This window comes from Erythrolamprus reginae, chromosome 4, assembly GCF_031021105.1.
Source record: "Erythrolamprus reginae isolate rEryReg1 chromosome 4, rEryReg1.hap1, whole genome shotgun sequence".
NCBI classification, from domain to species: Eukaryota; Metazoa; Chordata; class Lepidosauria; order Squamata; family Dipsadidae; genus Erythrolamprus; species Erythrolamprus reginae.
In genome coordinates, this window is record NC_091953.1 from 22,223,658 (window position 1) to 22,237,132 (window position 13,475).

At 42.6% G+C, this 13,475-nt stretch overlaps 1 protein-coding gene across 1 annotated transcript in view; it reads right to left on the bottom strand.

Annotated features, from left to right (window-relative positions):
- The window catches only part of XPO4 (exportin 4), a 126,026-nt gene extending 116,039 nt beyond the window's left edge, over positions 1-9,987 (bottom strand). Inside the window, exon 1 of the mRNA XM_070749812.1 lies at positions 9,636-9,987. Coding sequence (XP_070605913.1) covers positions 9,636-9,716 — 81 coding nt within the window. The 5' untranslated portion in view covers positions 9,717-9,987. The remainder of the gene's footprint in view (positions 1-9,635) is intronic.
- Between the last annotated feature and the right edge of the window lie 3,488 nt (positions 9,988-13,475).

Genomic DNA, 13,475 nt, shown 5'->3' on the forward strand with positions numbered 1-13,475 from the left:
GTCAAAAAGAGGGCCGTGAAAATATTTACTGACTTATTTATAGAAACATAGAAACATAGAAGACTGACGGCAGAAAAAGACCCCATGGTCCATCTAGTCTGCCCTTTTACTATTTCCTGTATTTTATCTTACAATGGATATATGTTTATCCCAGGCATGTTTAAATTCGGTTACTGTGGATTTACCAACCACGTCTGCTGGAAGTTTGTTCCAAGGATCTACTACTCTTTCAGTAAAATAATACTTTCTCATGTTGCCTTTGATCTTTCCCCCAACTAACTTCAGATTGTGTCCCCTTGTTCTTGTGTTCACTTTCCTGTTAAAAACACTTCCCTCCTGAACCCTATTTAACCCTTTAACATATTTAAATGTTTCGATCATGTCCCCCCTTTTCCTTCTGTCTTCCAGACTATACAGATTGAGTTCATTAAGTCTTTCCCTTATTTATTTATTTATTCATTCATTCATTCATTCATTCATTCATTTATTGGATTTGTATGCCGCCCCTCTCCGCAGACTCGGGGCAGCTAACAACAGCAATAAAACAGTATATAACAAAATCCAATACTAAAAACAGTTAAAAAACCATTATATAAAAACCAAACATACATACAGACATACCATGCATAAAATTGTAAAAGCCTAGGGGGAAGTGTATTTCAGTTCCCCCATGCCTGGCGGCAGAGGTGGGTTTTAAGCAGCTTTCGAAAGGCAAGGAGGGTGGGGGCAATTCTAATCTCTGGGGGGAGTTGGTTCCAGAGGGCTGGGGCCGCCACAGAGAAGGCTCTTCCTCTGGGTCCTGCCAAGCGACATTGTTTGGTTGACAGGACCCGGAGAAGACCCACTCTGTGGGAGTCTTAAGACTCCTCACATCCTGGACATAAATTGTTTCAATGATGCTATAGAACACTGCACACCAAGCCAACTAGACATAAGAATATTTTTTTTCCTGAACACCATCACTCTGCTTAACAAATAATTCCCTCACCGCTGCCAAATTATTCACTAAGGTTGTTATTATTACTATTGATCTTCTCATCATTCCTATCACCCATCTCCCCCCATTGTATGTATGACTGTAACTTGTTACTTGTACTCTTACAATTTATATTAATATTGTTTCCTGATTGCTTATTTGTACCCTGTGACAATCATTGTGTTGTACCTCATGATTCTTGACAAATGTGTATTTTCTTTTATGTACTTGTCTTGTTGAAGGGGTAGTTATTGCTTTCCATAATTTATTTTATTTTATTTTTTTATATATTTCTCCTCTTTTTTGCAATTTTTATTTCTGCTTGTTTCTATTTTTAGAAACATAGAAACATAGAAGACTGACGGCAGAAAAAGACCCCATGGTCCATCTAGTCTGCCCTTTTACTATTTCCTGTATTTTATCTTACAATGGATATATGTTTATCCCAGGCATGTTTAAATTCGGTTACTGTGGATTTACCAACCACGTCTGTTGGAAGTTTGTTCCAAGGATCTACTACTCTTTCAGTAAAATAATACTTTCTCATGTTGCCTTTGATCTTTCCCCCAACTAACTTCAGATTGTGTCCCCTTGTTCTTGTGTTCACTTTCCTGTTAAAAACACTTCCCTCCTGAACCCTATTTAACCCTTTAACATATTTAAATGTTTCGATCATGTCCCCCCTTTTCCTTCTGTCTTCCAGACTATACAGATTGAGTTCATTAAGTCTTTCCTGATACACTTTATACTTCAGACCTTCCACCATTCTTGTAGCCCGTCTTTGGACCCGTTCAATTTTGTCAATATCTTTTTGTAGGTGAGGTCTCCAGAACTGAACACAGTACTCCAAATGTGGTCTCACCAGCGCTCTATATAAGGGGATCACAATCTCCCTCTTCCTGCTTGTTATACCTCTAGCTATGCAGCCAAGCATCCTACTTGCCTTTCCTACTGCCCGACCACACTGCTCACCCATTTTGAGACTGTCAGAAATCACTACCCCTAAATCCTTCTCTTCTGAAGTTTTTGCTAACACAGAACTGCCGATGCAATACTCAGATTGAGGATTCCTTTTCCCCAAGTGCATTATTTTACATTTGGAAACATTAAACTGCAGTTTCCATTGCTTTGACCATTTATCTAGTAACGCTAAATCATTTACCATATTACAGACGCCTCCAGGAATATCAACCCTATTGCACACTTTAGAGTCATCGGCAAATAGGCAAACCTTCCCTACCAAACCTTCCCCTATGTCACTCACAAACATATTTTTCTTCGTTTCTGTTAATTTCTATTTGTAATTTCGATAATTAGTAAAGACCTATAGAGCCCTACATGGCTTCGGGCCAGATTACTTGCGGGACCGCCTTCAGCCGTATGAATCTCAGCAACTGGTCAGGTCCCACAGAGTTGGCCTTCTTCAGATCCCGTCAACCAAACAATATTGCTTGGCGGGGCCAAGGAGAAGAGCTTTTTCTGTGGGGGGGGCCCGGCCCTCTGGAATCAGCTCCCCCCAGAGAGTTGCACTGCCCCCAGCCTCCTCGCCTTTCGCAAAAGTCTTAAGACTCACTTATGTCGCTAGGTTTGGGGCAATTAGGTCTTGGCCCCGTGGCCAATAAATGTGATGTATGCCTGTGATTTTAGTTTGCTTGATTTTTAATATATAGTGATACCTTGTCTTATAAACTTAATTGGTTCCAGGACGAGGTTTGTAAGGTGAAAAGTTCGTAAGACGAAACAATGTTTCCCATAGAAATCAATGGAAAAGCGATTAATGAGTGTAAGCCCCAAATTCACCTCTTTTGCCAGCCAAAGGGCCCGTTTTCGCGCTGGTGGGATTCCTCTGAGGCTCCCCTCCATGGGAAACTCCACCTCCAGACTTCCGCGTTTTTGCGATGCTGCAGGGGAATCCCAGCAGGGGAATCCCACTAGCACAAAAACGGGCGTTTCGCTGGCAACGGAAGTCCAGAAGTGGGGTTTCCCAGCGAGGGAAGCCTCAGCGAAATCACAGCATCACAAATGCTGAGATTTCGCTGAGGCTTCCCTCGCTGGGAAACCCCACCTCCGGACTTCCGTTGCCAGCGAAGCGCCCATTTTTGCGCTGGTGGGATTCCCCTGCAGCATCGCAAAATCTGGAGGTGGGGTTTCCCATGGAGGGGAGCCTCAGGGAAATCTCACCAGCGTGAAAATGGGCTGGCAACAGAAGTCCGGAGACAGGGCATCCCAGCAGGTTAATAAGGTGAAAATAGTTCGGAAGAAGAGGCAAAAAAATCTTAAAACCCCAGGTTCGTATATCAGAAAGTTAGTATGACGAGGGGTTGTATGACGAGAGGTATCACTGTATTGGGATTTTAGGTTGCGTAGTTTTAATTAATTAGATTTGTCTTTGTATTTGCTGTTTTATATTATATGCTGTGAGCCGCCCCGAGTCCTCGGAAAAGGGTCGACATACAAATCTAACAAATAAATAAATAAAATAATTTTACATTTCAATAAAATTATTATAAAAATAATTAGGTGCAGACTACAGTAAGTATATCATTTGGCACACATATTGTGGCATTCTGGATCACACCTTCTGTATTAGCCAGTTCTGCTTTGCATTTCAAAATTGCTCAAGATTAGAAGCAAAAAAGACAAGTTAAACTCTTGCCTCAAGTTGTTTATAGACTTCTTAAGAGCCAAGCTCGATGTTCAGAGATCTCAGATGGTATAGAAATAGATGATATCATCTTAGAAGGATTTATCTGAATGCTATATCCTATCCTCTGATGAAACTTTGAACCACAGAGGGCGAGGACTAGCTAGGACTCTTTTATCCTGGCGTTTTAATGTGCTAAGAGTGCTATTTGCATAGAAACATAGAAGTCTGACGGCAGAAAAAGACCTCATGGTCCATCTAGTCTGCCCTTATATTATTTTCTGTATTTTATCTTAGGATGGATATAAACATCCCAGGCATGTTTAAATTCAGTTACTGTGGATTTATCTACCAGGTCTGCTGGAAGTTTGTTCCAAGGATCTACTACTCTTTCAGTAAAATAATATTTTCTCACGTTGCTTTTGATCTTTCCCCCAACTAACTTCAGATTGTGCCCGCTTGTCCTTGTGTTCACTTACCTATTAAAAACACTTCCCTCCTGGGCCTTATTTAACCCTTTAACATATTTAAATGTTTCGATCTTGTCCCCCCTTTTCCTTCTGTCCTCCAGACTATACAGATTGAGTTCATGAAGTCTTTCCTGATATGTTTTATGCTTAAGACCTTCCACCATTCTTGTAGCCTGTCTTTGGACCCGTTCAATTTTGTCAATATCTTTTTGTAGGTGAGGTCTCCAGAACTGAACACAGTATTCTAAATGTGGACTGACCAGCACTCTATATAGCGGGATCGTAATCTCCCTCTTCCTGCTTGTTATACCTCTAGCTATGCAGCCAAGCATCCTACTTGCTTTCCCTACCGCCTGACTGCACTGCATTGCATATAGTTATTTGGCTAAATTGTAAAGCACCTGCCATAAAAGAGCTATTGATGCATATTTGATAACAAGAAACAGATATGTTCAGTAACATGTAAGAATAAACTCACTAGCTAAAATGACATTGCTCCATTCTATATTAGTAAGTCAAATTTCAGTGTTCAAAGTCTCCTAAAATTGGGTTTTTTTAAAGAATTCAAAACAACAGGAAAAATTCTTATGATTAATTTCAAAATCTTATTTTAAATCCACCTGGCTTCTTAATCTGTTTATATGGTCAGTCTGCCCAATATTTCTAAAAGGCACTCTAATAGCCTATCACACCAAAGAACCGTTAAGAAGGGGGAAAATAAAAAAATATAAAGTATTCTGAACTTAACAAAAGCAATGGAACAAATCTAGATAAAACTATCCTGATTGTGGCTTGCTTCTTTTTTGCATGGAGTATTATACAAAATGTTCACTACCGTGTTTCCCCGAAAGTAAGACAGTGTCTTACTTTCTTTTTACCCCCAAAAGCCCCACTACGTCTTACTTTCGGGGTATGTCTTACATTGGAAAAAAATTGAAAGGGTCGCGTTCCCGAAGGCATCTCCCCAGAGTCCAGAAGGGCAGCCGCGGGACAGGAGCCTCGTGAGCCCTTTTCCAAGTTCAACCTCAGGGCTCCAAGCGGCGTGCACGCGTGGAGCCGCAGACGCGTGTCGGGGAAGCGTGTGTCTGGAGGGGAGGAGCCGCTCTGCGCAGTTGGGCAGCCCCACCTGCCTGCCGGAAAGGAGGCGGGCGAAGGAGGGCGCAGCTCCGGCCGCTCGCCTCGGAGCTGGTCGGCCTCGCTGGCCGCTTGCAGCCGAGCCTCGGCAGGACTCGGTTGCTGGGACGAGCGCCTTCGCTGCAAGCTGCTGCCCGCTCGGCTCGCTTCGGACCAGCGCCGTCCTTTGCTTTGCCAAGCCGGGGAAGAGGCAGTGGCGGCGAGGCGAAGGCGAGGGGCGCGCGGGGAACTTGGAAGCGACGTCATCGGGCTCCCCTCCGGCAATACCCCCGTGTTTCCCCGAAAGTAAGACATATGTCTTACTTTCGGGGTACGGCTTATATTAGCCGACCCCCCTGAAACCCCCAATACGTCTTACAATTGGGGGTGTCTTACTATCGGGGAAACAGGGTATTTACTAATTGGAACGTAGAACAGATTATGATCCATTTACTCAGTAAGTCTATGCACATTCCCTACATTGGTACAGCAAAGTCCACTAATGTAGATTACGAATTATAGACAAGCATTCCGTGCTCTTTGAGAATGCCTTTGGAGTTTTTCTGTTTTAATATATTTAATTCACGGAGAGAGAACAAATGCAAAGTTATTTTAGCTTAGTCACACAAGTAGCATTTTGGAGCAGGAGTTTCTAGTCTTGCAGAAAACCTTCCACAAAAGAAAAAGGTTCTGCTACTGAAACTTATTACCGAAACTACATATCCATCCATCTTTGAGAAACACAAAAAGCAAACAGAACAGCCATTACATAGCAGAATAGCACTGGGGAACAATTTGCAACACGATTTTCTGTGGAGTTTGATTTTTGAGCTTTTTTATAGTTAATTAGGCATGCTGGTTTCAAAACTGTAGTTAGTTTTCTTCTACCATATCAAGTTGTTTCTCCACACATTATACAGTGTTCCCTCGATTTTCGCGGGGGATGCGTTCCGAGACCGCCCGCTAAAGTTGAATTTCCGCGAAGTAGAGATGCGGAAGTAAATACACTATTTTTGGCTATGAACAGTATCACAAGCCTTCCCTTAACACTTTAAACCCCTAAACTGCAATTTCCCATTCCCTTAGCAACCATTTACATCATTACTCACCATGTTTATTTATTAAAGTTTATTAAAAAAAATATTTATTAAAGGCGGACGAAAGTTTGGCGATGACGTATGACGTCATCGGGCGGGAAAAACCATGGTATAGGGGGGGGAACCGCAAAGTATTTTTTGAAAAACCGTGGTATAGCCGTTTCGCGAAGTTTGAACCTGCGAAAATCGAGGGACCACTGTATATATAATATAGTTACCGGTAATTAGGCAACACGAGCATCAAATTGCATTTTTTACATAGCCATCTTGCTAACATCCCAGAAAATCTTGGTGCAGTCAGTGATGGGCAAGGTGAGTGATTCCACCAGGATTTGAAGGTCATGGAGGCATGGTATCAAGGTAGATGGAATCGATCTATGATGGCTGACTATTGTTGGAGCATCAAGTGAGAATGTCCACAGATTAAACACTCCAGAAAAAGCTATAAGTGAATTTTTTAAATCTTAATATGTATAATTACCGTTTGATTTAAAAAACCAACTATTTGTATGAACACAATTTAACTTGCAGTAACCATTATAGCCTTTATATGAATAAAATTATTCTTTATAAACAGTATATTTGGTAAGTTTTTACTTTACTTTCCTTTATATGTACAATTTGTATGACTTTTGAAAGTATCCTGTAGCTTAAAAAGTTGATCTGATAGGAAAAAAACGGTTATTTTTGGATTCAGAGCTCAAAAGTTAGTTGAAAACCAGTCACAGATTTAAGACAACAAAACTGCTGTTCCCCAGTGTGATATAAGAGAGGGGGGGAAAGGAAAAAGACAAATATTACTACTAGTTTCCATTCTAGAGCTCCTCAAACATGGCAAAAAGCTTTGCGAAGCTCGCGGGACATTTTGTCACCCTGTAATTAAAGGACTATGAAACCTTCAATGTTTGGAATATGGACCTAAAATTTTGCACACCTCAGTTTTCTACCATAAGGAATAGATGTGCAAAAGTTTCTTTGAAATTGAAGGTAGTCCAGTGGGGATGATTCTGAAAATTGCTCCACTTGAGAAAGAATGACCCAAAATACTACATGCAGCATTTCATGTATTAAAATGGACATGTATTAGAGGCTGATTATGAAGACTTTCTTATCGGGGAAAGATTTGGACCAGGAGGCTTGACACACAGTCACTCAGGCCCTCATCATCTCCCATCTTGATTGTTGCAATGCGCTCTACATGGGGCTACCCTTGAAGAATGTTCAGAGACTCCAGAATGCACCCACACGAGCTGTCATGGATGTATCTCAGTACACCCATATAACATCTACACTCCGCAAGCTGCACTGGCTTCCTATTAGTCTCCGGGCACAATTCAAGGTATTGGTTATTACCTATAAAGCCCTATATGGCTCAGGGCCAAACTATTTACGGGACTGTCTCTTGCCACATACCTCCCAGAGACCTATAAGAGCACCACAGAGTTGGCCTCCGCCAGGTCCCGTAGACTAAGCAATGCAGGTAAGCGGGGCTGCGCCTTCTTTGTTGCCGCCCAGGCTCTATGGAATCAACTCCCCCGAGGTCCGTACTGCTCCCACCCTAATGGCTTTCCATAAAGCCACCAAGACCTGGCTTTGCCAGCAGGCCTGGGGACCATGAACCAACAATAATCATGGCCAAATTGTATGAATGTCAAGTATGCATGTTGGGTTAGTTATTATAGATTTTAATTATGGTTTTATAATTCAGATTCTATATTTGACTTCTTTTTATTGTTGTTGTATTTTATACTGTTGTAAGCCACCCTGCGTCCTTCAGGATTGGGTGGCATAGAAGATAGATAGATAGGTAGATATATGATTGATAGATAGATAGATAGATAGATAGATAGATAGATAGATAGATAGGTATAAATAGACAGACAGTGATAGTCAAAGACAGATAGACAGAGAGACAGATGATGAATAAAACGTATCAGGAAAGACTTAATGAACTCAATCTGTATAGTCTGGAGGACAGAAGGAAAAGGGGGGACATGATCGAAACATTTAAATATATTAAAGGGTTAAATAAGGTCCAGGAGGGAAGTGTTTTTAATAGGAAAGTGAACACAAGAACAAGGGGACACAAGCTGAGGTTAGTTGGGGGAAAGATCAAAATCAACATGAGAAAATATTATTTTACTGAAAGAGTAGTAGATCCTTGGAACAAACTTCCAGCAGACGTGGTAGATAAATCCACAGTAACTGAATTTAAACATGCCTGGGATAAACATATATCCATCCTAAGATAAAATACAGAAAATAGTATAAGGGCAGACTAGATGGACCATGGGGTCTTTTTCTGCCGTCAGACTTCTATGTTTCTATGTTTCTATGAATGGATTGGGCAGCATAGAAGATAAATAGATAGATAGATAGGTAGATATATGATAGATAGATAGATAAATATAGGTAGGTAGGTAGATATATGATAGATAGGTAGGTAGATAGGTAGGGTGGGTATATGATAGATAGATAGATAGATAGATAGATAGATAGATAGATAGATAGATAGATAGATAGACAGACAGACAGACAGACAGACGTAGGTAGGTAGGTAGATATAAATAGATAGTCAGGCAGATAGTCAAAGACAGATAGACAGAAAGACAGAAGATGGATGGATTTATAGATGATAGATAAATAGACAGATAGATAAATGTTAGATGATGAATGGATTGGGCGGCATAGAAGATAGATAGATAGATAGATAGATAGATAGATAGATAGATAGATAGATAGATAGATAGATAGATAGATAGATGAGGGAGGGAGGGAGGGAGGATAAAATGGTATTAAAAGGGGAGGAAGAAGAGAAGTGTGTGTTGGGAGGGGGGAACCACTCCTGATTATAGATTCGAACACGTGGATTGTCGAAGTGAAAAGGAAAGAATTACGCCGGGATAGGATGGTATCAATGAAGTGGAATCCAAGCTTCACCCAAGAGGTTAATGGAAAGCGCACAGGGAGAAAAGCGAAGGGTGGCCAACAACGTGATTCTGCCCGGGTTTTGCCCGCCTGGGGGTCTGGAGAGGCTCGTAAAAGCTGAAGAAAAGATTGCACGGGGTTTTGCAGCTTCCGACCGGACGGAACGGGAGAGTAAAGACCCGTCCCGGTTGCAAAAAAAGTTTCTTAGGGCCATGAAAGGGCGATGGGCAACCTCCCGGGGTTATGCGAGGATGCTTCCCTAGAGGAGTCCAAAGAGAAGCCATCCCCCGGGGGAAGGGGGCAACTCCCGGGGCTTCCCTGTGAAAGGACGGAGCCCGGCTCCTCCCGCCCCGTCACCCGCTCCGCCTCCCCCCGGCCGAGCTGCCGGCCTCGCGCGGCTCCCTCACCATCAGCACTTTGGCCGCGCTCTCCAGCTGGGCGATCACCTCGGAGGCTCCCCCCGCCGCCGCCGCGGCCGCCGCCATCATGGTCTCTCTTCAATGACGCGCCATGCAAGGCATTCTGGGACGGGGAGGACGCCCAGCCAATCCGCGACTCCCGGGGAGGCTACAAGGGCCCCGGGGTGTGAGAGAGCCCCGATTGGGGAGGTCGTGGACGGCCCCCGCAGAGCCGCTCTCCCCCGACGGCTGAGGGAGCGGCGGGGCGTCCTCTTGAAATGGCTTCGGGGAGGTGGAGGGGGGTAGAATGGAGAGAGAGCAGCTCCGTCAGGTCCGGGAGGAGAAGGGCGGGATGTGGCCATGTGGTCCGACCCTTTCCCACCCCTCGCAATAGCATTTATATACCGCTTCGTAGTGCCTTTACAACCCTCTATAAGCGGTTGACAGAAACAGCATATGGCCCCCAGTGCCTCACTCTGCTCTCTTTAGCAATAGCATTTAGACTTATATACCGCTTCGTAATGCCTTTACAGCCCTCTCTAAGCGGTTTTCAGAAGCAGCATATATATTTTTATTTTTTATTATTTTTTGTCCAATACACAATAATATACAATTAAGGTTATAGAGCAGTGTTTCCCAACCTTGGCAATTTGAAGATATTTAGACCCCAGCCAGCGAATGCTGGCTGGGGAATTCTGGGAGTTGAAGTCCAGATATCTTTGTTTTAGGCCCCAGTACTCTTCAGCATCTTCATCAATGACTTGGATGAGGGATAGATGGGGAAACTGACAGGAATAGCCAACACTCCAGAAGATAGGCTCAAGATACAGAAGGATCTTGACAGACATGAGCATTGGCGCTATCTAACAAAATGAAATTCAATAGTGAAAAAAGTAAGGTTCTAAATTTAGGCAAGAAAAACAAAATGCACAGGTATAGTATATGTGGTACCTTGCTCAACAGTAGTAACTTTGAGAGAGATCTGGAGTCCTAGTGGACCACCATTTAAATATGAGCCTGTATTGTGCAGCAGTTGCCAAAATTCTCTACCTGACACTACAGGAAACAAAAGCTGGACTTTGAAGAAGCAGGGTAGAAAGAACGTTGAACTTTTGAACAAGATACAGATTTTTTTTATCTGACCATATTCTTAGTTGATATTCTTCCTCCTCTTCCTCAAAGTTATTGCTTCTGCCTTTTTAATATAATAGTTTTTATAACTGCCAATAGCTTTTATCTGTAAGGAAGTCATAAGCTTGTGTAGGATCCAGGGGTTTTCCTGAAAGTGAAAACCATGTTAGAAGCTAGCATTTTGTTTCGTAGCATGACAAATTTTCATTTTGAAAATTAGTTTATTTTCTACATGAATCAAGCATGCAGAAAGCTTGGTACAGTATGTGCCAAGGGTGGACACAGAGACATAGATGCTCTATAGCAGAGGTCTTCAAAGTTGGCAACTTTAAGACTTGTGGATTTTGACTCCCAGAATTCTCCAGCCAACTACAGTGATCCCCCGGGTATTGCGATCCCGATCATTGCGAAACGGCTATATGGCGATTTTTGAACCCGGAAGTAAAAACACCATCTGCGCATGCGCGCCCTTTTTTCTATGGGCACGCATGCGTAGATGGCGCCGGGCACATCAGCTGCTGGGCGGCTTCCCTGGGTCTTCCCCCTCTTGCTGGCGGGAGGGCGAGCGGCGGGCATCAGCGAGGAGTTTCCCCACCGCCCACGCAAACTCCTCGCTGCCGCTCGCCCGCCCTTCGCCCGCCCACGCCGTTCGCTCTCTGGGAAGCGGTGCGAGCAAACGGCTTGTCCGCCGCCTGCCTGCCCGCGCACCCACCCGCCCTTCGCCCACCCACGCCGTTCGCTCGCGCCGCTTCCCAGCTGAGTCCTGAAGCGAATTCGCGGCGTGAGCGAACGGCGTGGGCGGGCGAAGGGCGGGCGAAGGGCGGGCGAGCGGCAGCGAGGAGTTTGCATGGGCGGTGGGGAAACCCCAGCGCCGCTTCCCAGCTGAGTCCCCTTCCCAGGAACCCCAATCTTCGGTTCCTGGAACGGAACCCTCGCAATGATCGGGGGATCACTGTACACTGGCTGTACAATTCTGGGAGTTGAAGTCCACAAGTCTTAAAATTGCCAAGTTTGGGGACCCCTGCTATATAGTTTGAACATTAATTAATAAACCATAATTGAATAAAATATAGCTTGACATGGCATAAACCAGAGTGACTGGTTTCACATACCACAGTTATTCAAAACTATTAATTTTAAATTTAAAATACAATTTTAAAAAGTAATATAAAAACTATAATCTTACAAATTATTTCATAAGGAACTATTAACAGCAGTACCCCCAGACAAAGTGTTCGCCTTGGATGTACATCATGAATCTAATCTTCTGGACAGATTGTGCCTCAGCACTTGAAATAAACAAGTCTTACAGAGCTAAGTGATTCTACTAATGAAATTGTACTTGTCCATATGGTGGATATTTTATTATTTAGATAAAAGTTCATGTTTCATTAGTTCTTCACTAACTAGAAGATTATTAGCAGTCACAGAGAAAAACTCCAAATGGTGTAGTTGCAAATGTAATTAGAGTGACTTGTCATAGATATGAGAAATGTAATTAAGCAAAAATAAATGCAAACCAATGTACTGTGTGCTGCTTAAAAAATAAAACCTTACCATATGCTGATGGGATCTATGTGGGTTAAAATTAATTTGAAAAACAAAATTTGGAGAGCTTAGTAACTAGAATTTAGTGAAGAGTTCAGTAACAACCAAATATGTAGAAGTCGTGAAAAAACTGATAATTTTATTTTCTCATCAGTAGAGAACAGCTGTGAAACCCACCACCCGCCATCAATGTAAAGTGTTCTGGTAATTAAATAATACAGTACTATAATACCATATTTCTTCAGATTATTATTATATTATTTAGCATTTTTAAAAAATTGACTGAACAATTTTTAATGAAGAACAATGCTTAATGTTTTAAATTTTATTTACTTTTATCCCACCTTTATTATTTTTATAAATGACTCAAGATGGCGAACATATCTAATATACGTTCCTCTTATTTTCAGCCCAATAACAATCCTTCGAGGTTAGGCTGGGAGAGAATGATTGACTCAAGGTCATTTTGTTGGCTTTTTTACCCAAGGTATGATTTAATTCTCAGTCTCCCAATTTCAATCCTGGTGCTTAACTGCTAGACCCAATTGACTCTAAATTCAATGAAAATTTTTATATATTGGTATCATTAAAGAAAAAATGAGCCATTACATAGTTTTTCCCTATCTGGTTTAGGGCAGATAATAATCTTTAGATGGCATGCTTTATTGGCTATGGATTAAAGCAGCATAGCTGGATGGAGAAGTCTGAGAGTTGAAGTCCACAAGTCTTAAAGTTGTCAAGTTTGGGGACCCTCGGATTAAAGGAATTATTCAACATTCCTGGAAGATACCAAAGTTGATACAGTACAGACAGTACTCTTCTTCAATAGAGCCACGTTCTACGAGTTCATAAGTCCGTAAGTCCAACAAGCATAAAAAAAACATGCACACAATACAGTACACAAATACAGTGATACCTCATCTTATAAACTTAATTGGTTCCGGGACGAGGTTCTTAAGGTGAAAGGTTTGTAAGATGAAACAGGAAACATAGGAATCAATGGAAAAGCGATTAATGCGTGCAAGCCCAAAATTCACCCCTTTTGCCAGCCAAAGTGCCCATTTCTGTGCTGCTGGGATTCCCCTGAGGCTACCCTCCATGGGAAACCCCACCTCCAGACTTCCGTTGCCAGCGAAGCGCCCGGTTTGCGCTGCTGGGATTCACCTGCTG